Source organism: Glycine soja, chromosome 4, assembly GCF_004193775.1.
Source record: "Glycine soja cultivar W05 chromosome 4, ASM419377v2, whole genome shotgun sequence".
In the NCBI taxonomy this organism is placed as follows: Eukaryota; Viridiplantae; Streptophyta; class Magnoliopsida; order Fabales; family Fabaceae; genus Glycine; species Glycine soja.
Window position 1 is genome coordinate 49,931,494 of NC_041005.1, and position 26,394 is coordinate 49,957,887.

The window sequence follows — 26,394 nt, forward strand, 5'->3', positions numbered from 1 at the left end:
TGGCTTTTTCTAAGTCCAATAAAGTCTAGTACCAAAGGAAAAACAGAACTTCAATTATGTTTTCTTTTCAACTTTTATGGATTTTTATGGTTAATGTGTTTTTTTTATACATAATACATTACAATGAATTTTTCACTAATTAATATTATATTTTAATTTTGATTTTTGACTCATAAAAACTTTCTCAACCTCAAACAATTGATATAAACCCGTGGAAATATTATTGTTTACTAGACTCTTTTAACGATTATTCAATAATTAATAGCAGAGTCAGCCAGACATAAGTATCATTGATATTTTTATTGGAAGAGGACGACAATGATTGTTTATGTATGTATAGCTATATCATATCATATATACCTTTGCCTTAATTATTGACCGGAGGATGACTCACCCAACCTTTTGCAGTTTTGTATATAAAGGTTTTATAATTTCGAAAATTCAAGATCTGATAGTGGAATGTGAACTCGGTAATGTCGCTTCAAATTCTCCAATACATTATAGAAATGTTCTTTTTTATAATTTTTTCTTCTGAAATTTGATTTTAAAACTTCAAAGATAACGCGAGCTTGGAGGGGTTACCATACCGGTGGATATTGATATTTATCCACCTTCTTGACTACAATAGTATGACAGCAAAGTGTAAGAAAATTTTGATCTTTAAGGAAGAAAATCGAGGCCTATATATGTTCCCACCACGGATCTCGAATTTTTGGTGATGCTTATTTTGGGCCCATGCAAATTGATACGATATCACAGACAGCAGTGCTGCATCGGTGATGAGTGAATGCACAAATATATAAATGAGCTTTACATCAAATCATATCAAAACTCCCTAGAGAGAAAGGGAAAAACACCTCTAACCTCCCTAGAGAGGGGGAGGAAGAGAGCAATTATTAGCTACTGTTTCTGTCTTCTATTTTTTTTTTTTAATATGAGGGGGACAGAGATTTTCTGTAGAAATGAAGTTCAGTATAGGTAGAAGTTTGGCAGGTTTGGTTTAAGATTTTCCTGAGATTATGACATGATTGGTGAAAAAGAAAAACTATGATCATTACTCTTCAAACATGTTTGTGATGATTTAAATTATAATCTTCAGATATAATTTCTATTTTCTATGTAGGTCTCAACTGAAATACAATTCTTGGGAGAATCTTGTCCTTGGGGGTGTCTCCCCACTCTTAACAATTTTTGTATACAAAAAATAATATAATTTCAACAAAAAAAAAACAATTTTTAATATTAAACTTTGAAACTTATAATTAAAAACAGAAACTTTTTTTAATGAAATTTTATTTTTATTTTCTTATTTTTAAATATAAAATTAATTATTGCAAACAACTTCATATATTTTTTAATAAGTTTACTATAAAATTTAGACAAATTGGTGTTACAAGTAAGCTTTAAAAAAAGTCAATTTAAACAATAAATTATCTCAAAATAATTTTTTACCTAATATATTTAAATGTGAAATATAATTAAAATAAGTAAAACACGGTCACTGACAATTTCCTATGATCTATCAATAAGTTAAAATTCCCCTTTCAAACATTTTATATTGCTAACTAAATAATTAAATAGATAAATATATTTAATATGCGTGCTCCAAAATGAAAATGTTACTCATAATGAATTGATTGTATATTCTATTTGTGAATATATAAAAAAAAAGTTTGAAAATCTATTTCTCGATTTCCAAACAAAACTAGTCCCTACCTATCAACTCAAATACATCATGCACAGTTGCACACTGAACAAAATACACAAATCTTTGGGGACGCCTGGCTTTGTTCAACGATTAAACAGAGAACAACTAAATCAAAAACTTGAAACTATCATTATTCTATTGATAGTAGAGAAATACATACACACGCATTTCCTATACACATGTAAACCAATGGATTAATAATTTCATTGTCATTTCACCAAGGTTCACAGTGTATTCATTTAAAACCTTCATTGAATACAAATTTTTGAAGACATGATTCTAAAAGGTAAAATTTGAGGTGCAACTAAACTGTATAATCAAAGATTTTACTGAAAAACTTTCTAAAAGAGATGTAACTATTCCCTCAAAATTATTCAAAAGCTATTTGTCTTTCTAGAAAATTTAGTATGATGCAACCTCTGGTGTAAATTGCCAAGCAAGCTACAAATTCCACAAATATACTTGGGAAAGAGCATGCAAAACCGGGTGGGGTAGGGTAGGACCCTACTAGCACTCACAAGAAAAACACATGTAAATCAAATGAAAATCCTGGTATACATATAATCTTAACACAATCTAACTACAAGTAGTATATCAACTCCAAATTACGGGATTTCGTTAAAAACAGTTTTATCCTAAGCCCGTTACTTAAGCCAGGGAAGACCTCAGTTTACCCACAAGGGGTAAGTTTCTTATTTCCAGCACCACGTGGATTATCATCCTTCCAGTCATCCCAAGCCCTTGCTTTCTCCTGTGCAGCATCATCATCTTCATCATCATCGTCTTCTCCTGGCTTTGACTTCCTATCATTGTGCCAAGATGAATTGACTTCTTCCATGAGTTTGACATTTCTCTCTTGCCATTTGTTCATTATTTCCATTTCTTTTAGCCCGGCCTCCTCAATGCTCATAGTTGGCATCCTTTCATAAAAAAATTCAGCTTAGCATCTCAAAAAATGTAACCAGAGTGCAAGTAAAGTCCATCCTTAGTAATATTGTACAACTCTACTCTCTCAATCATAGGCAACCAATGGGGAGTCCTAGGCAATATAACACTGAAAACTACAAGGAAATAAAACTTCATCTCTTTTTGGGCACATGGTCTGTTTAAAAACACTTATATTTCCCTATTCCAAAGCCTTTCTTAGCCAGGTTGCATGCATTTATTGATAAAGGGGATAATGCGTACCTATGACTAGGTTGGAAGACCTGAGCTGCCATTCTTTCTCTCTCAGTTGTTATGTTTCCATTTACAAGGCTAGCTGGTCCAAATATTAGGGGTTGATGCTTGTGATCGTGTTCTTGTGAAGCCTTTGCTCTTCCTTCTAGAACATCTTGGGCGAAAGTGGCACATGTGATTGGTGGTGATGGCCTAGTGTACTGTGCACGAACTGCAGAATCACGATGCCAAGCTTCTGCTTTCTTGGCACGTTCATCAAGAACATCCTTAGAGAACTCCTTATCCCCATCCTAAAACATGCCAAAATCATAAGAAACAATAAATAAAACCAAATTAAGTATAAAGATTTGTATCTGTTTATAAATTTCCGGGGGATACTCGGAATAGCTATTTATGATACTATGCAATTTGTACAACCAGATATACAGACAGTATGTATGGGAATGTACAATTTCCTGTTCCTTTTTTAAAATAGAACCTGTCTATTATATTTAATTATATATGCTACATTTGGCTTGAGAAACATGCTATGATCTCTTAACAAAGTTAGCCAAGTATCAATTTTCTGCTACTTCGTAACATTTCTTCAAGTTTTAACTTTCAACTCAACAATGTTTCATAAAGTAATAAAGATTTCCAGTGTAATAATATTATCAATGTAAAATAGTAGCAACAGGCCCACAGCTGACTGACTAGATACACACAACAGTGCTTCATGAAGTATTTGACACACCAAGCATTGTACTACCTTGGATTGTCTATCCTTTACAGCAGAAAGCATCTCTTCCTCTTTCTTCAACATATCCAGCATATCTAGTGCCTGAATATGGCACAAGATAAACATGAGAACAATGGAAACAGAAGCTTCAACAACTGAAACTGTTGCATAAGTACAAACCAACCTTACAGATTGCCAAAGATATGGTAGTGATCCAAGCCTGAAAAAGGGGGAAAAATAAATGAATGCTACAATGAGCAGATATAGTTCATACTTCATAGCAATCACACACACACACACACACACACACACACACACTGTTTAAGGCATTTGAAACAGCCAAAATCCATTTCATAAATCACAATCCATTCAGGCAACATATAAGACCACTATAAGTCTCAGAAACCAAATTTTAAGAGCTTATCCCAATTTTTGAAATATATTCAGTGAGTGCTAATTACCAATGTTTACAGAAGTAAGCTGAATTTATGCCCATCTAATGGGAAGCGGATGAATCACATAAAAACAGGTTTTCAGCAATACATATATATAGCATAAGCTCACAAAATACAGTATTACACTAAAATAAATAGCAGATCAGACACAAACCTCTCTTTCTTCTTCCCCATCATCATCCAATACTTCTTCCTCTCCTGCCTCAACAGGGGTGGACAGGGCAGCTGCTTTAGTAGAACGCCCACGTCGTTCCTTTCGCTCTTTTATTTCCAACAACTTTGATTCTGCAGCTCTCTGACGTTTGAACCTAGCGATCTGCACAATAGGATTCAAACTTATAGTGCCTGAATTCTATACAAAATCATGTTATATAATTTATACAAAAAAAAATAAAAAATGTACACCTTCCTGGCCCTCTGATCAGCAACAGTTTTTGGTGCCCCATCAATGTAAGATTCTAACTCCTCTTTTGGGACCAGCTCCATTGCTTCACAAAATGAGATAAACTCCTACAAAAAGGCTGTGTTCAGTAATCATTGATTGAAATGAAAGTTATGAAAATTTAATAAGGAATTGTCCATATTATGTTGAATTGGCTGTTGTGAAAAGGTGAGCGGGTTCCTTTCTACAGATCAGCTCTCACCTTAAGTTTTGCCTGGGAAGACTTTAGAATCTGTATCCTGTCATCCTGTGCTATTTTTTCTGTCAACTCCGCAAGATAAAATGGCACCTGAGGTAATTATGACATGAAATTAGTAAAATAGTAAAAGGCTATCATTGTTAAGTATTAACTACTCAGTTATCTTTACCAATCTGTACAAGTTAGAAGTTAAAACAGATGAAGCAAATATCCCATGGGTGGTGCATATGTCTAGCCTTACCACATTTATACATATCCTTATACTTGGTTCAACAAATCAGGGGAAGAAATGCATAGTGATGATTGGATTTGTTGGTACTAATTGTTGCACATTCCTTTTCTGTTGCTCAGGGGGGAACAGCATAAAAACAAGCATTCCCGTAATGAAACTCATTCCATTAGTAAACCCACCACTAAATCTTTCAAGAAGCTGAATAGCAGCTGAGCATGGCAATCCAAACCATTCAACAAGAAATTGAAATAAAGCCCCTATAGGCACACGTAAAGTTAGTTCAAGTTTCAATTACCATATTGAAAGAATCTTCACTAACCATTTTCCTCCAGTTTGGATTTTGTTGATAACAGATTTTCAGCATGAAACAGTTATGGTTCAAGTTTCACTCTAAAAGCATCATAAACTTAACCTAACTGCACATTACTGCCTCACACGACACGACATGACATGTTTTGATGGAGTGTCCGAGTTAAAAATAATTTCTCCAACGATGGCTCTATTGCTATGAAGTAAAAACACCTATTTAACTCTTCCAAACACGACCTAAATAGGTTCATGGTGGTATTCATTTTCCTTGATTATATAAAATAATGGCGTTAATTAAAAGTAAAAGTAACTAAACTCAAACATACGAACCAGAATGTATTTGAGATTCGTGGTGCTGATATCTTCTTTGGTCTCGTTGGGAGAGAACAAACCTAGATTATTGACCATGTCCTCGCATCTATGCAGAGCCTCGCACCCCTTCTTCACAACCTCCTGAACCCCAAAACAAAGCATATCCATCCGATGAAGAACACAAAAACAAAAACAAAAAGAGAGACAGAAGAGTATAGCGTACCTGGTCGGCGCCGGAATCGGTGGCTGCGGCGTGGATCTTGCGGGCTTGCTCAAAGAGCGCCGGCAACGGCATGTCATCCATTCTGCACTTTCCTTTCCTTTCGATTCGATTCGATTCCCTCCGATTATGAGCAAATCTGAAGCACCTCGTTTATGGAGAAAAGGGAAGGAAAAATCGAGAGAGATCGAGAACGAGAAAGAATGTGGAAGGGTGCACGCTACATACACATGCGCCCTCCACTCACACCTTGCCACTTCCTAAACAAAAATATCACCTTCAAAAAACTGTTTTTTATTTTATTTATCAAAGATATAAAAGTAAAAATATGATTGAAAAATAAGAGTACCTAGTTTTTATTCCATATAACCAACATATTAAAGAAAATCATTCCAATAAAAAAAAAACGGATTGGGTCAAGTTTTCAGGTTGAAAAAAGCATGGGTTTCACATGATCCACTTAATTCTTTCATGTAGACATTTATCTATTACAAAATTTAAGGTCTTATAATTGGAATACATCGATCTAGAATAATCCTCAATCAATTTCTAGATTCAATGAAGTGTACGAGAGAAATCAAGCAAGGAAATTTTAACATTATTTGCAAAGATGTTTTAAATTTTTGTAATTTCTAATTATTGTGATAAATAAAAATGTCACTTTGTTAATTACAAATGTAGAAATATGTTCAAATTATAAGTATTGTTTTGTGATGATTTTTAATGGTCATTATGTTAAAATTATTAGAATGTAAATTTTAAATTAATGAGAAAATGAAATTGAAGCAAAATTAAAATGTAAATGACTAAATTAAATATTAATGAAAAAAATAAAAAATTAAAAGTATAATTTAGCCAAAACAAAAGTTACCCTTCAATTTATACTAACATAAAGTTTATTCGATAATTCAATGTGAAAAGGTGGCATGAAGTTTTGCTTAGTGAAAAAGAACCGTATTTTCTTTGCTGTTTTTTAATTATTGCTCAGATACGTGTGAATGAATAACGGGACAAAATTATATTTTTATGTGTATTTTAAAATTAGTAAGAGAAAAAGAAAAAGTTTACACTACATGAATATCAAAAGTGGTTGCATATGATACAAGTAACAATGATTTTTTTTAGTTTATGAGTGTTACCCAAATCCATACATAGGGAGAGACACTAATAACACATGCAATACATCACTGTGTAATTGGTTCAAAGAAATTTTATGAACTAAAAAAATTAAAAATTATTTCACTAAATAAATCATTTTTTTACTTATACAACAAGATCTTATATTACATTAATCCTTAAGTTACAAGTAACGATGATCTGATCATAGAAAGTTCATACACTTAAATTCAAAAAAGAAAATGATAGGCATTCAGTTTTGCCCAAACATCCAGTGGAAGGATTCCACGGTGTATTATAGGTAGGATGTGATTCATTTTTTATTTTATTCAGAAGTCCATTTCATTTGACATGACAAGGACATTCAATGATTGTTTGTACGGGCTTTCAACCATTAGTTCTATGATCTAGGCATGCCTTAACACTGAAAAAAGTTATGAACACATGCCCATCTAATGTCAACTAATCTATGGCCTATTTAGTGCCAACCTCATGGCCGTTGTCAGAGAGTTTTTAATTTTGGGTAAATAACACTCATTTTTAATATATGATTAAATTATACTTTTATATTAAAATATTAATTTTTTTCAAGAAAATTAATATAGCGTATGTTAACTTTTTTTTAATGCAAACGAGTTTTTTAAAGTCAAAATTCCCCTTACTACAACTCTCTATTATTATCATTCACAGAAAAAAAAAAACTCTAGTATAATCAATTAATTTTAAAACTTTAGAAAGTGAAATAAAGATTTCTAAAAGCAGTTCAAAGCCAATATGATAAAGAGCTATTGCCATGGGATATCTTAAAATAGATTTTTTTGGTCTCAGATTTGGAAATCACATTGGATCTCAATGAACTCAAAAATTCGATAGAGACAAAATATGAAGTCTCTGAATGCGTATATTTTTTTATTCATAATGTTGGAACCCAAAACTTTATTTAAATAAAACTAAATTCTCTATCACTTAGACTAATAGATATTGAACTTAAAATGGATTGATCTTAAGTCTAAATCACCTCATGAGAAAAAAAGAAGAAAAACTCCAGTTTGTTTATAAAAAAATTGGGGAACCCACTTCATATTTAATGATTTTCACTAGTGATTTTGTTTTTTTTTTAACAAATTTTAACCAACATTAGAAATGCAATAGAAAAAGTATATCAAAAGACATATATTGAATAGTGCGTTGTTGTCGCTTGTCTTATATATACTATTTATATCATGTTTGGTTTCATGTTCATATGATAAAAAATACATAATAAGTGTAAAAATCAAAAGCTAACAAAAAAAAAAAAACTTCAGTGTAAAATGAGAAAATGCCTTCTGAATTTTGAATTATACTAGAAAAGGTCATCCATACAACTGACCCAAGCATATCTATCTTCAAATCAATATAAATGTATATGCAGCTAATGATGTATGATTAATTATAGTCAGATGATAAAATTATATAGATTTTAACCTGTGTATAGCATGAGAGCGTTCAAGAGTTCAAAATACAGCGTATAGGTAAAGAGAAAGTATATATGGAGTTGGATAGATATTAGACATTAATGTCAAGTATAACACGCAATCGATAATGAAAAGGAGGCATATGCACTAATGCAAATACACACTATTGGAAACGTCAATCAGATATTTCAAGCTAACAATTGTTTTGTTATGCCGCATCTGTTAAAATATTTAATATTCGAGTGCCAACTTGCCACAATAATTGCAGTTTTTTCCCCCCCTAAATAAAATTGTTAATTAGTCCCATAATTTGGCATCCATATGGTCTTATCTCTGAAACGTGTTCGCTGCCCATGTGCTGGTAACCCTGAAACTGAACTCTTTTGTCGACCATGAACCAACCCTAAAAGGGATCCTTCATAGTTGGCCACATCAATGTGCCAGCACAAAAATTGCCATTCCCTATCCCACCACACCGACCCTAAAGACACAATAGCTAGTATCCCGTTCGAATGATTTTCTGTTTTTAGTTTTGAAATTATTAAAAATTAACAAATTCAGTGTCAATTTCACCGAACACATTTATGTTTTGAAATTGTATTTTAAAACTAAAAATAAAAAATTTACTCCTGCTGTATCTGACTATCTGGTGTGAAAGTTACATATCGAAACCCCCAACCTAACAGCATGTACGTTCACTGATCAATCAAACTATAACTAAAGATCTTTAGGAACAATTCCTACTAAATGTTAATTAATACCAAACCAACCAAATATATGGCCAAACGGGTTTGGTTTTTTTTTTTTTCCTTGTAACCTTTATAGAAATCACAGAACTTATCTTTTGACCACATCAGACAGCAGAGAAATTAACTGTATGACAACTGACAAGGATAGAATCCCTAATTGATCAGTCACTCACTCTGCAGTTTCTAAAACAGAATTCCACCCTTCATATCAATACATGGGAACAGTCACATGTATCAAAGTTCAGAACAAATACCCGAATTAACATAATCAGTAAACAATCCGTGAACCAAATACGAGACATGCCGCATCGCATAATAAATCAAGTTACGATAGTAATAACAATGTTTAGCAAGCAGAGAAGAAAAGAAAGTATAATATGATAGTCAACACGTGGAATCTGTAATTTTGCACAATTGAACATGATAGGTTAACAAGATGGATCCTTGATGGTTGGATATGCAATTCCCATTAAGAGAAAGAAGGAAATTTCCAATGGAAATGGGAGATAAAAAAAGAAGGAAGAAGAAGAAAACCGAAACCCCCCAATTACATATTACATATACATAACAGGTATGCGTATGTTCTCTCTGCAGTCTGCAACTTTCACAGTTATCAAGTGTGAATAAAATAATTTTTTTTAAAAAAAAAAACAAGAAGCTAAAAATCCCTACCTCCAGAGAAAGAAGAAGGGACAAAAACGAACCCGAAAAAACGTGAACTTATTTTTTTTTTTTTCAATTTTGAGAGAGAAGAAAAAAAAAAGTAGAGTGTTTAGAAATTTGGATTGGATGATTCAATAGGCCATGCACTTGAAGCCGCTGCAGACCCACAACCAGATGACAAAGAGGACAGCGCAGACGAACAAATCGAGGAGGAGGAGGACCCACACGTGTTTCTTCCAAACGTGCTTGGCCTTGTTGCTGTGGTTGTGGAGCTGGGGCTTGAGCGAAACGGCGTCGTCGGAGACGTCGAGCGTGGCGGGCGCGTCATTGGGCCTTTTCTTTTTCTTCAAGCCCTGAGCTGGAGGGTTGAGAGGAGGAGAGGGTTGTTGTTGTTGCTGCGATCTGTTGTTGTCGTGAAGCGCGTTTTGGAAGATGGTGTGGAATTGGGATTGGAAGGAGAGAGGGGCAAAGTGGTGATTGTTGGTGGGGGGTAGGGTTTGACGGAAGGAGGATCTGATGCGGTGGAGGAAGGGGAGGGTTTGGGATTTGAGGAGGGAGTGGTGGGAGATGGAGAAGAAGACGAAGGGAGGGTCGATGAGGAAGGTGTATGTGCGGTGGTTGACGGTGTGGGAGAATAGGGAGTGGTTGGGAGGTGTTTGGGCCACGCATTGGGCCGCCAAGGCCTCCATGTTGGGCTCCTTCTCGCTCTGGTGCTGCCCCAGGATAGTCTCCGATCGAGCGATGCAGGCGTAGTGGATCAATTCCGGATTCGAAATCATTGCTTTGCACCAATTCACATCAATGGCATTGGGATTCAGATTAGGGATTTTGAAAAAAATTAAACAAGGGTGGCCACGCACCGCGCCCAACCGCAACCGCAACCCCAACCAAATTACCAACTTGTCCTCCTATCTCTTCTGCCCCAACCCATCTGCTGTTGTTGCCTTTCTCTTCTTTACATCTCTCCTTATTAAACAATTCTCAGGCATCACGATTCCACTATCAATCATTATTCTTTTCTAAAATTATCACTTTTTAATATTATTACTAGTATTCCGTAAAAGGATTTTTTAAAAATTGAGCAACAAATTTGATTCCACTCCTTTTATTTTGTTACTTTATTTATAATAACTAACTAATATTTTAGTTTGTGTAACGTGGAGGATAAGTATTTATTTTTATATAGATTATGTTGTAGTAAAACTAACTAGTTTTATAAAAAACTAGAAGATGGACAAAAACTTATAAATTAACTGATTTAACTTAAACTTAAATATTTGTTAAGATTAATTGTTAAGAGTTATAAGATTGATTTAATGATAGAAGAAAAAAAAAAGATAAAATTATAGGTTCCAATTTTTTCTAGTATAAAAATTAATAAAAAATAACAAATTAACCACTAATATTGATTTTTTTTAAAAATGTTAAATAAATTAAATTAAATTTTAAATTACAATTAAGAATTATATCGTTAAAAAAATAATAAAAACTAGCATTATATTATATTATATTTTTTAAATAAGTCAAACAACTTTAACTTTATATGCTTTTTTTAAAACGATATAGCATTCAACAAAAATTTAGCATATTATATTTTTTTTTTACTGCAACATATTATATTAAAAACCTCAAGTCTTATCCTACTTAAGTAATTCTAAAAAATGTTCATATTTCTATATTGTTTTAATGACCATCATAAATTATAGCATTTGTCTCCTTAATAAGACTATGATGTATCCTCCTTTGAGTCCTTCCTCCACAAGTTTCTGTTATTTAGACCAGCTAAAAAACTAGTATTCTGTATAATACCTCATCACACTTAAATTTTTTTACTCCTTTTGTAGGATATATTCTGTCAAAATCACTCATCAAGTCTAGTATAACTTAATCGCCAAATGAATTAGATAAAAGTGACCCAAAGATTATTGGGTTGCAGGTAGGGGTGGAAATGAGCCGAGCAGCTTGTCGAGTGTTCTTTGGCTCAGCCTATGTAAGGCTCGGCTCGACTTGTTTACTATAAAGGTCAAGCTCAAGCTTTTTAAAAAGCCTTTCTAGATAAAAAGGCCAAGCTCAAACCATAAAAAAAGCTTGTTAAGCTTGACAAGCCGACTTGTTTAACTAATAATAATAATAATAATAATAACTTTATTTTATCAAATCTTATCTTATCCATATTTTATTCTATCTAGATTTTATTTTATCTAGATTTTATTCTATCTCGATTTTATTTAGTCCAGGTTTTATTTCATCCCATCTTATAATCTTGTCCAGATTTTATTTTATTTCATTTATGGGCTTGGACTTAAAATAGATTTGTAAGCTTTGAGGCTGAGGACCTATATAACAGCACCAAGGTTTTAGTTTAGAGAGTTTTTTTTTCAGAGAGGAGAATAATTCTAGAATCTTAAAATTCCATTTTTTATTACTGTTCATGCACACTGTTCACGTAGGATAAAATTCATTTTCTGCAAATCATCTCTAATTCATACATTTATTAATATTATGCTCTTTTTATTTTCTATTGATATACTTTATGCTTTAACGAATTGAATTTAATATGATTTTGTTTATCAATTATTTTTGGATTTGTACATTACTTATAGGAAATTTTATAAGTTTCTTTTTTTAGTTAGTATTTCACTAGATTTTAAAATAATTAATTAATCAAAGACGTTTTTAAGCAAACTTTTAAATAGGCTCGTGGGCCAAACCAAACTTTTATATAAGCCGAGCCGAGCCTTAAAAAAAAGCCTATCAGGTAATGAGCCAAATTCAAGCCTTACGTGTTCAATTCAGGTCGAGCTCAAGCCTAGTAAAGCTTGGCTTAGCTTGACTCATTTCCACCCCTAGTTGCAAACTAGCATGGAGTTGCCTAAACAATGCTAAGACAAAAGTGGGTGGGGTCAGCCTTTGGATATCAAAGAGATGCATGCACAAGACAAAGATTGACGCATCTTGCAAATTGTGTCGGTCATTTTTCATACTTTTTAAGTTTTAACCAATGCTAATAAACGCACATGCTAATAAACAGCTCTGGATTTATAAAAATTCCAATGTGGCACATGACCGGTTCTAGAACCCTGTTCCAGTTCAAAAAGCAATAACTAAGCATCACAATTGATTATTCATTTGTCCCTTGTACGGTAAAAAAAAACTTGTAATAGCATTTAATAATATTGGCATAGTTACAAAGTCGAGTTATTCTATGAGAGGACCTCCTAGCTGAGTTTATGTACCCTATCATATCATCAAAAGAGTACGGCCTCAAGACGGGTGAGATATGTGCATTCCTAAAATAAATTTTGCGTTTCATAATCAAATTACACCAAGCTGGTGGACTCAAACGAGCAAAGAAAAATTGCTTCCTTCCTGTTATCACTAAGCCATAATTATGAACATGATAATCTTCTTAAGTAGCCTGAGTATTGAAAGAAAATCTTGCGTAGATCTTTTATGCAAACTTCATTTCAGCTTTCAGCAATAGGGAGGGTCGGTGAATGCCCACTCAATGACTTGCTCGTATTGAGTGGCAGCATTTACCCACGTGTAATCTCTTGTCATGCCTCTTATCATCAATCCCTCCCAAGAAGACTTGTATTCATTGTATGTTTGAATGGCATATCTTAGAGCCTGTCAAAATTAATAGAAAAGTTAAGATCATGATGACAAAAGAGGTGAAACATTCTAGTCGGAACATCATGAAAATGAGAAAAGTTAGCCATTCCTGTTGTAACAATATTGTTAGAACAAAGGATGAAAGTTTGAAAAAAAAGAAAAGAAAAAAAGGCTTCAAGTCCACATTCCAATATGTTAGTCCACCATAGACTGTATGGAATGAGAATGGAACAGATTCCTTGATGTTTTAGTAACTTCATATGGCTGTTTTTAACGTCTAGAGGCCGACTCGAGATTCAAAAAGCCAACACAATGAATGATAGCAATGCCAATTAGAGATGAATGATCCCTACCAAGAACTATTTCATCAGTCAGAGTAAACTAGACCAAGCATGCCATGATTGTATTAAGATGCTATCAAATTATGCTTAATTTAAAAACAATGAATTTGAATGGACCAGAAATTAAGCTTACCGCTAGCATGCTCTCCTTTGTTAGTGGAGAAAATGTCCACCTGTCAGTGAAGTTCAAAATAATGTCAGAAAATATATAATGAGCATATTCATCTTGTATTAGTGAAATCCTGGGGTTGTAAAGTTATCCTTGACAGTGTCAGAAAAAAAAAAACATAGCAAGAAGCAGTTCAATAGATTTAGAAAGCTAACCATTAGTTTATATTTCAGAAAAGACTTAAATATGTTTTTATTCCCTCAAATTTGGATACTCTTGTTTTTTATCCCCTAAATTTAAACTTGCTTCTTTTAGACTTCAATTTTGAAAAATGCTCTTTTCAATTCTAGGCTGATTTTTTGGCAGTTTGAATACATAATTTGTGGTGTGTTTTTTTATTACAGGAAGGCTAAAAAAACATTTTTTGAAATTGAGAGACTAAAAATACAAATTTAAATTTAAGGAATTCAAAACAACAGTGACCAAAATTTAAAGGCTTCATAAAACTAAGTTTGAATAGATGGACCTGCTTTTTGTTAACTTAGATACTATTTTTTTCCTACCACAATTCCAGTCGACAGTTGTGACCACCTAATCTGTTCTTACAACGTATATTTATAATTGGCAATGTTACATGCGGTCATATTTTATCCAGGCTTTTACAGGCTTATGGGAGTTTATCTGATCACTTTTTTATGCTTACATTACTTTTACAAGTTTAATTTATTTTTAATCACTGTATTATACTTAGTAATCAGCAATAGAAAATCTCTAACTGTCATGATTCACAGCAAGAAATTTAAACAAGAGCCATGCTTATTATACAGGTTCCGTTTTTGTATTATGCTATAACTATGTTAGTTTCACCTGGACCAAAGAACTGTAAGGTTCATTAAGAAAATATGGCAATTCGATAATTGAAGAATAATAAATCAAAGCTCATGGACAACATACCCAGTGCTTTCAGCTCTGCTTTCTTCAGCATAGGGATTAAAATTATGAACAGTATCCTGTACGAAGAGAAAGGCATCAAGGCAAAGAAATCATATTGAACTAGTCAATTGTTTATATTTTCTTGACTTACTCTTAGCCCCCCAGTTTCATGAACTACGGGTATAGTTCCATATCTCATTGCATACAACTGATTCAGTCCACAGGGCTCGAATGCAGATGGCATTAACAGTATATCACAGCTGACCATACCAGGAATACAGTAAGAAGCATAGTTGATGTAGATATAATAAGGAAATTTTGAATGAACTGCAATTGTCCTATAAAAGATTCATAAATTTTGGATTACCCTGCAGTTATTTTATGAGATATTGGAACATTAAATCCCACCCAACCCCGAAATTTATCTTTATAAATTGATTCTGTTGCTCTCATCCAGTCTTCATAAATAGGGTTTCCTGAACCAAGCATAACCTGGAAAAGAATAAGGAAAAATAACTAACCATATAGGAGGGTCACAAATATACAACACACTCCGCAGAACTCAAAAGCTCTACTTACATCCATCAATTAGAATTCAAGGGGCCTCAATTACTCTCAAATGAAATTATTCATACAAGGAGGTTGCATTTGAAGAATGATCAATCACATGATTTTTTTTTATGGTAAGTATCAAGATGTTTAAAATTTTATTTAGCAGGTATAGTCTGCAATGTCTCAAGATATATTTTATACCCTACAAGTAAACACAGCCTACATTCAGATACCACCATTCCATGAATTTAATTATTGATTGCCACAGCATGTGTTTATAGAACACATATATAAAATCACTTACAAACTGAACATCAGCTTCCATGAGCTCTGGCATTGCCAAGCGAATCAGGTCAATACCTTTCTGGTAGTCCAGTCTTCCAATGAATCCAATCTATAAGTTTCAGCAACAGTCAATACCAGAAAGAGTGAGCAAGAATTTTGCATTGCAGATAACAAACTTACCATTGGACAATCAGGCCTCATTGGAAGACCCAATTCCTTCTGCAAAGAAATCTTGCATTCGGCCTGTACATTACATATAATTACGATAAAACAATTTCAGCTAATGAGATACAAAGGAAGGGTGATAACTGATAAAGGGAAAGTGTAAAGCAACCTTCCCGGAAAGGTCATCAGCAGAATAGTTGCAAGCAATATGTTTATCACATGACGGGTCCCATTCAGTGACATCAATTCCATTTGTGATCCCTAGTCAATAATAAAAATTGTTACAAGTTTGAGCATCAAGGCACATCATTCAGTAAAGAATTATTTTTTTTGTTTTGCTTTCAAATTCACATTCATTGATTCCCAAGTCACAACTACTAGTACAACTGATAGCATAAGACAGCATCATGAGAGAAAAAAAAAATAATGACAAAAGAAGCTTCTAGAGTTCGCAGTGCTTGCAAACTAAACAATTCCTTTGCTACTCAAGTAGTGAATTTGTGAAATCGAATTGGGATGTTATTCTGACAATAAATTAGAGGGACTTTCAACAATTTTCTATTCAAAATAGAGACCAGTATCCATACAACAGATTCTATGACACCAGTCAAGATTGACAAACAAACACACAACTTTGACTGGTCCAAAGCAGCGTTAGCATTTTATCCAAATGCATTACCTAATTGACTTGCAAGAAGTTATCTGAACTATACTGGTTGATGGCAAAACAAAACGGAAAATGAATAGAACCCTCCTTAACTCTGGCTCATTTCCCCTTTCTTTCCCTCATTTTGTATATTTTATGTTAATGATTTGCCACCAATGCTACACTTACCCTATGTATGTTTGCATGAGACGCAACAAAATAAGGGAGGATAGAAAATTTTTAAAATTGCTTCTCGAATTTTCTTTCCTCTAAACTTTCTTTCTACTTTTTCTTCAATCAAACAATACAATTTTTCAAATTTCAAAAGTTTTCATTTGTCTCTATTTTCTCTTTCCTTCCAAACAATAAACATGGTATTATGCTTGAATGATAATAACACCGATGAACAAACCATCACAATAATTTTGCTGTGTAGAAACCAAAGTCTGTTAAAATTAGTCACTCTACAAACTACAATAACAATTAAATAAAAACTGAGGTGCAGTATTGCAGAAAATGAAAGTTGGACAGGATTCTATGCATTTTACGGAACAAAAATCTTGCAATTGGATATACAGATATGAAAGTCTTCTAATCAATTAGAAGACTTCTAGTCACATTAGTGTCTCAAATTTGTGACACTAGTTATTTGCCATCAAATCCAGTAAACATGAAATACTGCTTTCAAATGGGACTTGATTCACAACAGAGGAAAAAAATACTTAAGATATGTATTGACTGTTAAATTGAGAAGATCACAAGGTACTTGTGTAACAAGAATAGCAAAATTTGTTGATCACCCTGTTGATCAGTTTTGTAAGTTTACATTGAAATAAAGCTGCTTTTATGGGTGTCAATGTCCACCAGCAACATCAAGCTTAAATGTAAAACATATAATCTGAAACTTTATTGGAGATACGCATTTGCACTGACGATAATTATTTGGCCCAAGCTTGAGTTTAACTTGCTCAAAGATTTACAGTTGTTCTAGGAATTAGGAGTATAAACCACATGTTACCAACTCCAAAATATTAGTCATAAATAAATCTTTGATAGGATGAGCTTCAAACTGTATGCTATAAGAAAAAAAAATATGCAAAAAATTAAAAACATACCACTGAGAATACTTTTTCGACTGCTTAATAAATCATGTAGACCACATCCACCTTCACTAGTTGTTATCTCCCAGGAATAGCCCTGGAAAAGAGAGGCAGATCTTTATGCATTGCATATCATTACATAGTAAATACAAGACACTTGTCTTCTACAAAATTGTTAATTTGTTATGATATCATACATCATAGTGATGAAGTTTTATCTTCTGAGTGATTAACAACATTTTAAAATGAGTATCCAATATGAGGAACAGAAAGGATACTGAGCAACAAAGAAATACCCAATATTTGACACAATAAAACAGAAGTAGAATATATAGTTTGCAGTATTATGACCTTGCTTACTGTAACAATCCGGTCAGCTGTAACAACAGCACCTTTTAGAAAGTTGACAGCTTCACCCGTGTCAAGAGCATGCGTCCTTGCCCAAGTAGGGAACACCCATTCCAGTGCTCCATACCATTCTGAAGGTAGCCCCAAATTTCTATATGTAATTGCAGGCTCCACTCCCTAACATATAAGTTAATCAGCTTCTTTACTGATATAAAAGACTAAACAACTTAAAGATGTGAGATACACCATCTAAGAATTTATAACAACTAATTCTGTAGGTTATTGCTAACACAGTCTCACCAGAGTCCTTATGTTACAAACTTCTTGAATTAATATCAATGGACATTATATTTAACAAAGCATTATGGACCCTAGTTGTAGCATTACAGATCAAACACTACATCATTTTCCAAGACTGTTCACTAACACAAATTAGCATCTTTGATATGCATGCACAGTCACAATCATGTTCAATTCATTCATTTCAATATGACAACCACCAACACAACAGTATATTACATATTAATGAAGTCTAAAATAAATCCAGCCAAATGGGCTTGTGCTTGGCTGTTGACATAAACTTCAAGATAAAAGTAATAATTTTCAGTTTTTAACAATGTACTTGTTATTATAGGCCTTTCAGGACCTATCTGTCTAATTTCTAGAATGTGACTTAATAATCACTGATAAGAGGCAGCCCAGCTGAAGGCATTTGGATGGGAAGTATAAAATAGAACTCATAAAGACCCTTGTTTTGTACTTTTGTTGTTGATGCTTGAAATCTCATTTTAAGAAACAGAGATTAAAGAATGATGTTATTGCGCTGCTCTTAGTAACATCAACAAAATAAAATGAAAATGAATTAACTTACTTGATGTGCTATATTATGTATCACTAATATACTACGTGCATCCTTATATACCCCATGTGGACGATACTTCGCTGCCAAAAGTCTGCACCACAAACAAAGTGCTAGTACTCATCCTCAGTAAGACAATAATATGACAAATCACAATATCCTCCAAATGAAACTTAAAAATGTGAAAACTCACATGCCATAATGAAGCCTAATAATAAGTAAATGGATAAATTACACTGACCTCTCTTGAGAGAGGCTTAAACTACATTGCCACTCCCCTAATTTTAAATATTATACTTTTTCCCCTGAGAGACAAAATAAGCTACACTTTAGTTCAGTTTAATGTAAACAAACTCCTTCGTGATGGTGAGCAACTGTGAACAACCCTTCTAGCGGCATTTTCTTTTCTATGCAACTTTCAGAGGCATAGACGGCTAACTACAAAAACTATTATTGATTATAGGTTTTTATAAGATGAAATGAAGTTTTAATCATCCTTACCATCGTTTTTGATGATGCTGAGAATCACAGAGGGAAAAATTGTCCCTAAGAAGTTTGTTTACATTACAATTGAATGGTTAAAGTATGACACATCTTAATCTCTCAGGGGAAGGTGGTGCAATTGAAGCATCTATATGAGAGGAGAGTAATTCACTCTAATTATAAAAAGGAAAAAATGTAGTTTCCAAACTAGATAACAAATTGCTAGACTTTAGGGGAGCCATTGGAAGAAAGATAGTCTTTACTAAAGCAAATGTATTTGCTTCTTTATTTTAATAACAGAAATAATATGCTTAGGGAAATAACTCATTGTATTTCTTCAATTGCAAAAAAAAGGGTGGATAAAAGTAGGTATGCATACATAGGAACTAGGCTGGCATGCCAATCATTAGCAAGGAATAAACATTTTTCTCCGTAACTGAACCCTCCCAATGGAAGCACCAATGGGGCTTCACATGCTGCATGGCAAAGTAAAGTGAACCGAAACTGTAAAACCAAATGAGAAAGAAGTTCATCGTTATTCATGGATGTATAATACTAATCTAGCATCAAAGCTAGAATTTAACAAGAATATACCTGATTATCCCCAAAAGTCCCAAACTTGTCTCCATACGGATTCCCTGGTCTATGGAATGAGGGGTGATCCACAAATACCTAAAACAACAAGGCAGCACCAAGCATCATCCACAAAGAAACAAAGTAGATCTTACGATGTAAAAAATCAAATGGTTTTGAACAACTCTAGAGTAACAAAAGCCTAAAACCAAATAATCTGAAGTTCATACCCAGTCAACCCCTTCCCTATACTCATGGTAAAAGCCAATTTCTTGAGCACCTCCAAAGCAAAACACTTTGGTGCTTTGATCAAGATCAACTGCCCCAGCAAACTTGAGATCCTCAGAAGTACCATGAATGTATCTCGGCGTGACAACCATGACACGGTGTCCACGGCTTGCCAGTGCTATTGGCAAAGAGCCACAAACATCGGCAAGGCCACCGGTCTTCGAATACGGTGCCGCTTCAGAAGTCACAACAACAATGTTATGTGACACTCTAGTCTTAGCTTCCTCTTCTTCTGTATCCTCAACCTTGGGTTTTTCAACCTCATCGCTACTAGAATCTTCCTCAGTTATAGAGTGTGACACATTCATAAACTCTTCAAGACCTGTGACAACACTTTGATCAACTCCTCAAGACCTATATATATATATATATATATATATATATATAACATCCTCTAAAACTTGCTGGATGCAACATTATTCTCTAATTGTCACAACATAACAAGAATACACCATATTTTCAATTCAATAAAAACAGAGGACTTAAAATTAACGGAATTAGAGTAAGTACTAGCAAGAATTTCACATGCATGCCAATAAATAAAAATGTGTCTATGAATTTTAGTATGGAAATGAAAATTTAATGAAAAAGAAAGGTATGAAACCAGAATTAGGAAGCAAGCGAAAGCCAACGAGATAGCCAAAATCGTCTGTTTCTCTGGCTAATACAAGAGCTCTATCGTCTTTGTGGTGAGAGACTTGGTCTTCGAAAGCGAAGGGTCCGTCTTGTGAAGTAGCACCGCCGCCACCTTGAAGGTTACCGGAAAATGATCGCAAGTTGGCGTTTCTAGTTTTACTATTGAGAAGAGAAGGGAAACGAAGTTGCCTTATTGATCGTGAATTGTTGAAAGATTGAGATGGTGGAGGACGCAGAAGAAGAAGGAGAGGAACAAGTTCCAGAGACTCCATAGACAAATCCAATGCGGGAGGGAAGGGATTCTGAACCAAAAAGGAAACCAGAGAGCAAAAAGAAAGCACCCAGCACAAGTTCACATGACATGTAGTAATGTAAGCTACAAGTTAGATTTGGAAAGAGAAATACGTACGAATACCATGCGTTAGATCCTGAATACGCGCCAAAACCCATAACCAAGATTAACGATGTTTTTTGTGTGAAGGAAAACGACTAAAGATATTTTTTTTACCTTTCTTTCTATTTTTGGCCATATCACAATGTAATATTATTTTAATCTATACTTATACAGTTATACTTATATTTAATTGATTTTAATCTTAATAATTCCTTTTGAGTAAAAGGATTATATATTCATTGTGTAAAATATTTTAAACTTAAATATAATTATATTATTTTTATTTTGTTCGATTTGTAATTGTGTTTAAATGGACGAAAAAATTATGTTTGGGACATTAAGAGTGAAGATAATCATTACATAAGATGTGAAAAATTACATTAAAAAATGTGAACCCAAATAAGCTATTAATTTTGTATATATATTTTTTTATCACAAATAAAAATTGTGCATTTTCAATGAAAAGAAAGCACTCAAACAAATAATATTTTCTTTATGAAAAAAAACAAAATTCAAACATTTTCTTACATGCGAAACAGAACAGAAAATGGGGTTACTAGACATTACAATCTCACTTTTTGGGTGTGTTTAAGGGGGAGGGGGTATACAATCTCAAATATTGTTGTTCATGACACGACACCACGACATATTAAACTTTCCTTGAATAGTAAGCACATTGCATATCAAGGACCAAAGTTCACACCATACAAAACATGCTATTATTATGATTATGATATTTAGAAGAAAAAAATAATTAATCAAGTCAAGCCCAACCGTTGGTGGCTCCAAGGGGAAGGGCCCAATCCTCAATGTGAACATTATCTGGGCTGCCACCTGAAATCCGTCTAGATTGGAGGCGAATCTCGTTAATTTTTGGGTTTGGGCTTCTTGGGAAGACATGGGCTGCAGTGGGCCCACCAGAGCTAGATGAGTCACAGCCCAAACCAACAGAAGAACCTCTCCTTGTGGATGAGTTCCAGTGAGGCCCAGGTGAACCACGTTGCTTAAACGGGCCTTGACTTCGAACCTTGGCCTTTGCAGACTGGGTTGGGGCCATGTAGCTAGGGACACCAGCACTGTGGTGGCGCTGGTGGTACCTATTAGAAATTGGGCTTGTGTCAAAAGATTCTCCATTAATGAAGCCCATATTAGCATGAGTTGAGTCCAGAGTTGCACCCATGTCCATTTCAACTGTCTTTTCTTCAGACATGTCATCAGTGGTGGAAGTAGCAGTAGCAAGAGTCCTATAAAGGGTCTCACGTGGTCTTAAGTTGGGTGATTGTGATGACATCCAACGTTCCAACCAGTTCCAATCCAATTGGGCTCTTTCACGCTCAGTGCTATAGCTTCCTATATCATCACCATTTGGGTCTATGTGCATGTGTTGCTTCAGCTGCTGCTGCACACCAAATGATCAACAATGAAGAAAATGGATATAGGATAATGAAATAATATGGAACTATTATTCCAATGCATGCATCTGGAGATATTATTATGTGATCCAAACACCATCGTGCTCTCAACTAATGATTTTTTTTTTCTCGCAAATTATTGAAAAACTTACGAGTGGATAAAACAATTACAATTTAATTCCTGAATGAAAAAACAAAAATTCTAATTTAGTTTGGTGATTAAGTTTTCATGAATCATTTTTTTAAAGTTAAAAAATTATTTAGATATTAAATTGTAAAATTTAATAGTGAATTTGATATTAAATTATATATATAACAGAACGTCCTATTTTCTACCCATTTAAAGACTAGATTATTTTGGTGGATGTGGGGTTGACTGAAGGAAGGACAAAAAAGAATACCTGGCAGTTGAAAGCGTAAGCAAGAGCTCTCTCCCTTTTCATTACAGCTTCATGTTTCCTCAAATCATTATCCTTAATTTGCTGGCTAGTTTGGCGCCTACTGTCCCAACCATCCATATCTAACATTTTGATGGGGCTCAAAAACTGCTTAGGTTCATCTACTTCTCTTTGGACCTTCTCCTCATAAACTCTTCTCTGAAGCTTCTCCTCAGTCAACTCCAGTCTGCGAGCTCTTACTCTTGTCTGCACTCGGACCAATGCATGCATGCATCTCATTGTCATTTGCGCTTGCTTTCGCACATTATGTCCCCTCACCAGCGCTTGCAGCCTCACCAATCCCTTCAAAGCACGCAATGCACGTCGAGCCTGCACAATTCAACACAAATTCACCTTACTTGGGAAGCTATTACTTCAAGTTAGACACAATCAATCAAAAGCTAACAAAATGTTTAAGGGAATAATTCTGTACTAATTACCACAATGGCTTTCGCGTGAGGGAAAAATTATCATGTGGAACACACTCACACTTGAAAAAAAAAATTATTTTAAATATAATTATTCTAAATATAAGTGAAATGAAGTCTCACATTGAATTTAAATGAAAATGGTGAACAATAACATATTAGTAAAGAAAAGACCTACCTAAAGTATGGTGTCAGTTCGTGTTGTGCTCAAAGTCCATAAGTAAAAATCTCTCTCCATTGCACAACAAATATTATTCTTAACTTATTAGTTGTAGTCACGTAAGAATTTCTAATGATCAAGTTAATTATTAACTCTAAGAGTTCATAAATATTGTACTTGCAGATGACCCCCCTTTTATTATCCGAACCTAATTTTGTGTTCTTCTGGTTAGTTTTCTGCTACTCCGTACACAATGAATTCAATTATTTTCCCCATAAGTTTACCATATGTGTATAATAAATCAATGTTTAAAGACGAAGGGGGTCATATAAGTACTGCATGCAAAGTGTGATTCATATATTATTAATACAAGTAACTGTAAAACTTTGGGAGTGGGTGGCATATATATGGTCCATACCAAACCAATGAACTAATATGTTACACAGTTATAGCGTGATATTAAACAATTAACAACAACTTCACTCAAAGAAGACAAGAAATAATTACTTCAGTAATTTTGTGAGAGAAAGACAATGGAGGGACATACAAGGTAGCCTCTGTAGTATGATTGAATGAGTATTGCAGCTCTTTCTTCTTTGGACTGGCGTCCATAACCCGCCAACCTCACAACTCTAGCGGCTGCTTGAGCTGCCGCCACGGCCGCTTCGGCGGCGGCGGCAGTTGCTGCTGCAAAGGCAACGGCAGGGTTTGTATCTTCAGTCACTGGTGTTGACGACGTGACACTCCCTTCATTGGTAAGATCTGGAGAACTCTCTGCAGGAAAATGCTCCACAGAAACCTCCTCTGGCGCCACATGCTGCCACTGTTCTTCCTTGTTGTTCTCTTTCTGAAAGTGGAAATACCAACATCCATCAAACTCCTAATTAACACTCATTTGGGGAAAATCACAAGGACTAACACAACAACATCAACACAGAATGCGTTTTGTTTAACACGTGATGGAGATCTGACATGGGAAGCACATGATGATCAAGATGAATGATGTGATGGGGTGGGTGGTATGATAACTATGTGACACGAATGCTAGTAAATTATTTGATATACATGGTCACATGATAGGGGACCATGTACACGTAAATACACACTGTGTTGGGTCGATGGTCCTTATTAGGACTAGGTCGCTCATCCTTTTTATGTGGCAGCACAAAAAGACAACAAAAACAACAACTAAGAAGTCGACTTTACTTTAGTATCCTAACGGAGGAGCTATTGGCCTTCAATGTGTAAGGTAGAATGCAGTGATGGCATTAATTACGCAATTTCTGCTTTCTTAAGGTTTGTTGGGGATTGAGTGAAAGGTCATGACTCGTGACTGGTTCAATATAACTTGGAGTTGAATCGGTATTAATGATCATAATATACACAATTAAGTCGTCGACCTGTAAGTTGGAGTTAACTCTTTTCTTTTTACAAGGCCACAGTTATCTTTGTATTAGAAACAATCTTAGAAATAATCATGTTTCAGTAACATAAAACTATGCCTATGGAGATATAAGATTGATTCATGTTGAGGAAAGATGAAGAGAGAAGAGAGGAGGAAAAGATAGTGAATTCACATTTACTAATAAAAAAGAATTAACTACCCACAAAACTCATTTGAGTATTTATCACAATTATATCAATAAATTTAAAAGAATCTAGTACTAATTGATGCAGGTTCAATGTTCTCCAAGGTTAAACAGTTTAGTTTTACCCATAAGATGATAAAAAAAATTTATTTGAAAAAAACATTTTTAGAAAGTTAATTTCATTGTACGAAAATCAATGCCTTGAATTACTCTTCAAATAATGCTATCGGAGTATCACAATTTGTAGTCGAAAAACATTATAAAAAATCTTTACAACATTCTAATTAAATTAAAAAAAATTATGGTTTAACAGTGAAACGAATATCATAATCTTTAAAGGAATAGATTAAAATCAATTTTGGAAATCTTCAAAGTTCAAACCATGAAAATGCGTATTTACTCAACTGGTAAATGACTAAAACAAAAAACAAAAAGAAAAGACAAGGCAAGAATTTCATTATGCTTATGGAACTCCAATCAAAATGGAAAATCCTAATTAAGAAAGACTAATTTAGATGAATCAAAAGAATGAAATTAAAATTCTAAAATAGCAAATAATTTTCCAAAAACAGTGGAATGGATCACCTTCTTCTCCGGCAGCGGCGAGTCCTTAGAAGAAGAGGACTTGAAAACTTTCTTCACCGACGAGAACCAGCTCCCTCCTTTCTTCCCCATCGTCGAGGAAAGGATCTACTTCTTAAGCCGCCGCCATCATCATATGCATTACAAATTCAGACACGTCAGAACCTCAAAAGGTGAATTGTAACCATCCCAAGTCTCATTCGACCAACCAAAAAACATCCAACGACACGCTACGTTATGTAGCTAGCAAAGAAGGCGTGTATCTGTGTGTACTAAATTTCAGAGACACACACAAAAAAAAATGGGTTTATGTTATGAAACAACATGTGCGCGTGCGTGCGTACGTACCTGTTGCCGAGGCCAAACAATGTTGGTGTATGGCCTTTACTTGGCATATTTGAGATTCATTAGAAAGAGGTGTTTGGTCATTTAGCAGAGTCCGAGAAACTGTGAAGAATTGAGAGAAAGAAAGAAGGGATGGTGTTGTGAGTCTCTGAGAGGCAGAGCTTGTTGTGTGTACAGTACATGAGATTGAGAGAGACAAATTGGTAGTAACCGTAATCGCTTAAGAGAATCCAAATACAAGGAGGAAATAAAATCGGATCTAAGTTCCACACTTTATATTGTCAAATGTGATTCTGTGAAGGTTAATTTATTTCATCAATTAATTATAAATTATTTTATGACATAAGTAAATGATAAT

General features: G+C 34.1%; 4 protein-coding genes across 7 annotated transcripts; all 4 read right to left on the reverse strand.

The window, feature by feature from the left end:
• Positions 1–2,216: 2,216 nt before the first annotated feature.
• On the reverse strand, positions 2,217–6,035 carry LOC114410287 (PP2A regulatory subunit TAP46-like). Its single transcript, XM_028374169.1, has 9 exons — positions 5,778–6,035; positions 5,573–5,695; positions 4,705–4,791; positions 4,466–4,570; positions 4,215–4,376; positions 3,790–3,825; positions 3,636–3,707; positions 2,897–3,177; positions 2,217–2,628 (listed from the first exon to the last, which is right to left on the reverse strand). The coding sequence occupies exons 1-9, from the start codon at positions 5,856–5,858 to the stop codon at positions 2,379–2,381; spliced, it is 1,197 nt and encodes a 398-aa protein (XP_028229970.1). The 5' UTR covers positions 5,859–6,035; the 3' UTR covers positions 2,217–2,378.
• A 3,436-nt stretch (positions 6,036–9,471) lies between these two features.
• Positions 9,472–10,731, reverse strand: LOC114410288 (phytolongin Phyl2.2-like). Its single transcript, XM_028374170.1, has one exon. It carries the CDS (start codon positions 10,533–10,535, stop codon positions 9,888–9,890), a length of 648 nt encoding a protein of 215 aa, XP_028229971.1. The 5' UTR covers positions 10,536–10,731; the 3' UTR covers positions 9,472–9,887.
• A 2,130-nt stretch (positions 10,732–12,861) lies between these two features.
• On the reverse strand, positions 12,862–21,064 carry LOC114410289 (soluble starch synthase 1, chloroplastic/amyloplastic-like). The gene is made up of 15 exons (XM_028374171.1): positions 20,658–21,064; positions 19,996–20,375; positions 19,787–19,864; positions 19,572–19,696; positions 18,722–18,803; positions 17,854–18,027; positions 17,518–17,599; positions 15,926–16,017; positions 15,772–15,834; positions 15,611–15,700; positions 15,122–15,246; positions 14,906–15,014; positions 14,776–14,831; positions 13,846–13,885; positions 12,862–13,386 (listed from the first exon to the last, which is right to left on the reverse strand). The coding sequence occupies exons 1-15, from the start codon at positions 20,959–20,961 to the stop codon at positions 13,231–13,233; spliced, it is 1,956 nt and encodes a 651-aa protein (XP_028229972.1). The 5' UTR covers positions 20,962–21,064; the 3' UTR covers positions 12,862–13,230.
• A 478-nt stretch (positions 21,065–21,542) lies between these two features.
• LOC114410290 (protein IQ-DOMAIN 1-like) lies at positions 21,543–26,295 on the reverse strand. Of its 4 annotated transcripts, none has more exons than XM_028374173.1 (5): positions 26,040–26,295; positions 25,695–25,805; positions 24,068–24,367; positions 22,897–23,262; positions 21,543–22,482 (listed from the first exon to the last, which is right to left on the reverse strand). In XM_028374173.1, exons 2-5 carry the CDS (start codon positions 25,782–25,784, stop codon positions 21,847–21,849), a joined length of 1,392 nt encoding a protein of 463 aa, XP_028229974.1. In that variant the 5' UTR covers positions 25,785–25,805; positions 26,040–26,295; the 3' UTR covers positions 21,543–21,846. The 4 variants fall into 4 exon arrangements, with proteins under 4 accessions (XP_028229974.1, XP_028229976.1, XP_028229975.1 ...); XM_028374175.1 differs by having other exon boundaries at positions 21,543–22,479; positions 25,695–25,954; positions 26,040–26,289; XM_028374174.1 differs by having other exon boundaries at positions 21,847–22,482; positions 25,695–25,802; positions 26,040–26,289.
• Positions 26,296–26,394: the final 99 nt, after the last annotated feature.

What these genes read in the sequence shown, in the direction of transcription:
- LOC114410287 (XM_028374169.1), bottom strand. Translation starts at nt 5,858, where the DNA reads ATGGATGACATGCCGTTGCCGGCGCTCTTTGAGCAAGCCCGCAAGATC. An exon ending in ATGGGGAAGAAGAAAGAGAG is followed by an intron (nt 3,826 to 4,214) that starts GTTTGTGTCTGA and finishes CCCCTTTTTCAG; the next exon opens with GCTTGGATCACTACCATATC. An exon ending in TAAAGGATAGACAATCCAAG is followed by an intron (nt 3,178 to 3,635) that starts GTAGTACAATGC and finishes GGCATGTTTTAG; the next exon opens with GATGGGGATAAGGAGTTCTC.
- LOC114410288 (XM_028374170.1), bottom strand. Translation starts at nt 10,535, where the DNA reads ATGATTTCGAATCCGGAATTGATCCACTACGCCTGCATCGCTCGATCG.
- LOC114410289 (XM_028374171.1), bottom strand. Translation starts at nt 20,961, where the DNA reads ATGGAGTCTCTGGAACTTGTTCCTCTCCTTCTTCTTCTGCGTCCTCCA. An exon ending in TACATAATATAGCACATCAA is followed by an intron (nt 18,028 to 18,721) that starts GTAAGTTAATTC and finishes CTTATATGTTAG; the next exon opens with GGAGTGGAGCCTGCAATTAC. An exon ending in TCGAAAAAGTATTCTCAGTG is followed by an intron (nt 16,018 to 17,517) that starts GTATGTTTTTAA and finishes ATTATTGACTAG; the next exon opens with GGATCACAAATGGAATTGAT.
- LOC114410290 (XM_028374173.1), bottom strand. Translation starts at nt 25,784, where the DNA reads ATGGGGAAGAAAGGAGGGAGCTGGTTCTCGTCGGTGAAGAAAGTTTTC. An exon ending in CGCCGCTGCCGGAGAAGAAG is followed by an intron (nt 24,368 to 25,694) that starts GTGATCCATTCC and finishes TTCCACTTTCAG; the next exon opens with AAAGAGAACAACAAGGAAGA. An exon ending in CTTACGCTTTCAACTGCCAG is followed by an intron (nt 22,483 to 22,896) that starts GTATTCTTTTTT and finishes TTTGGTGTGCAG; the next exon opens with CAGCAGCTGAAGCAACACAT.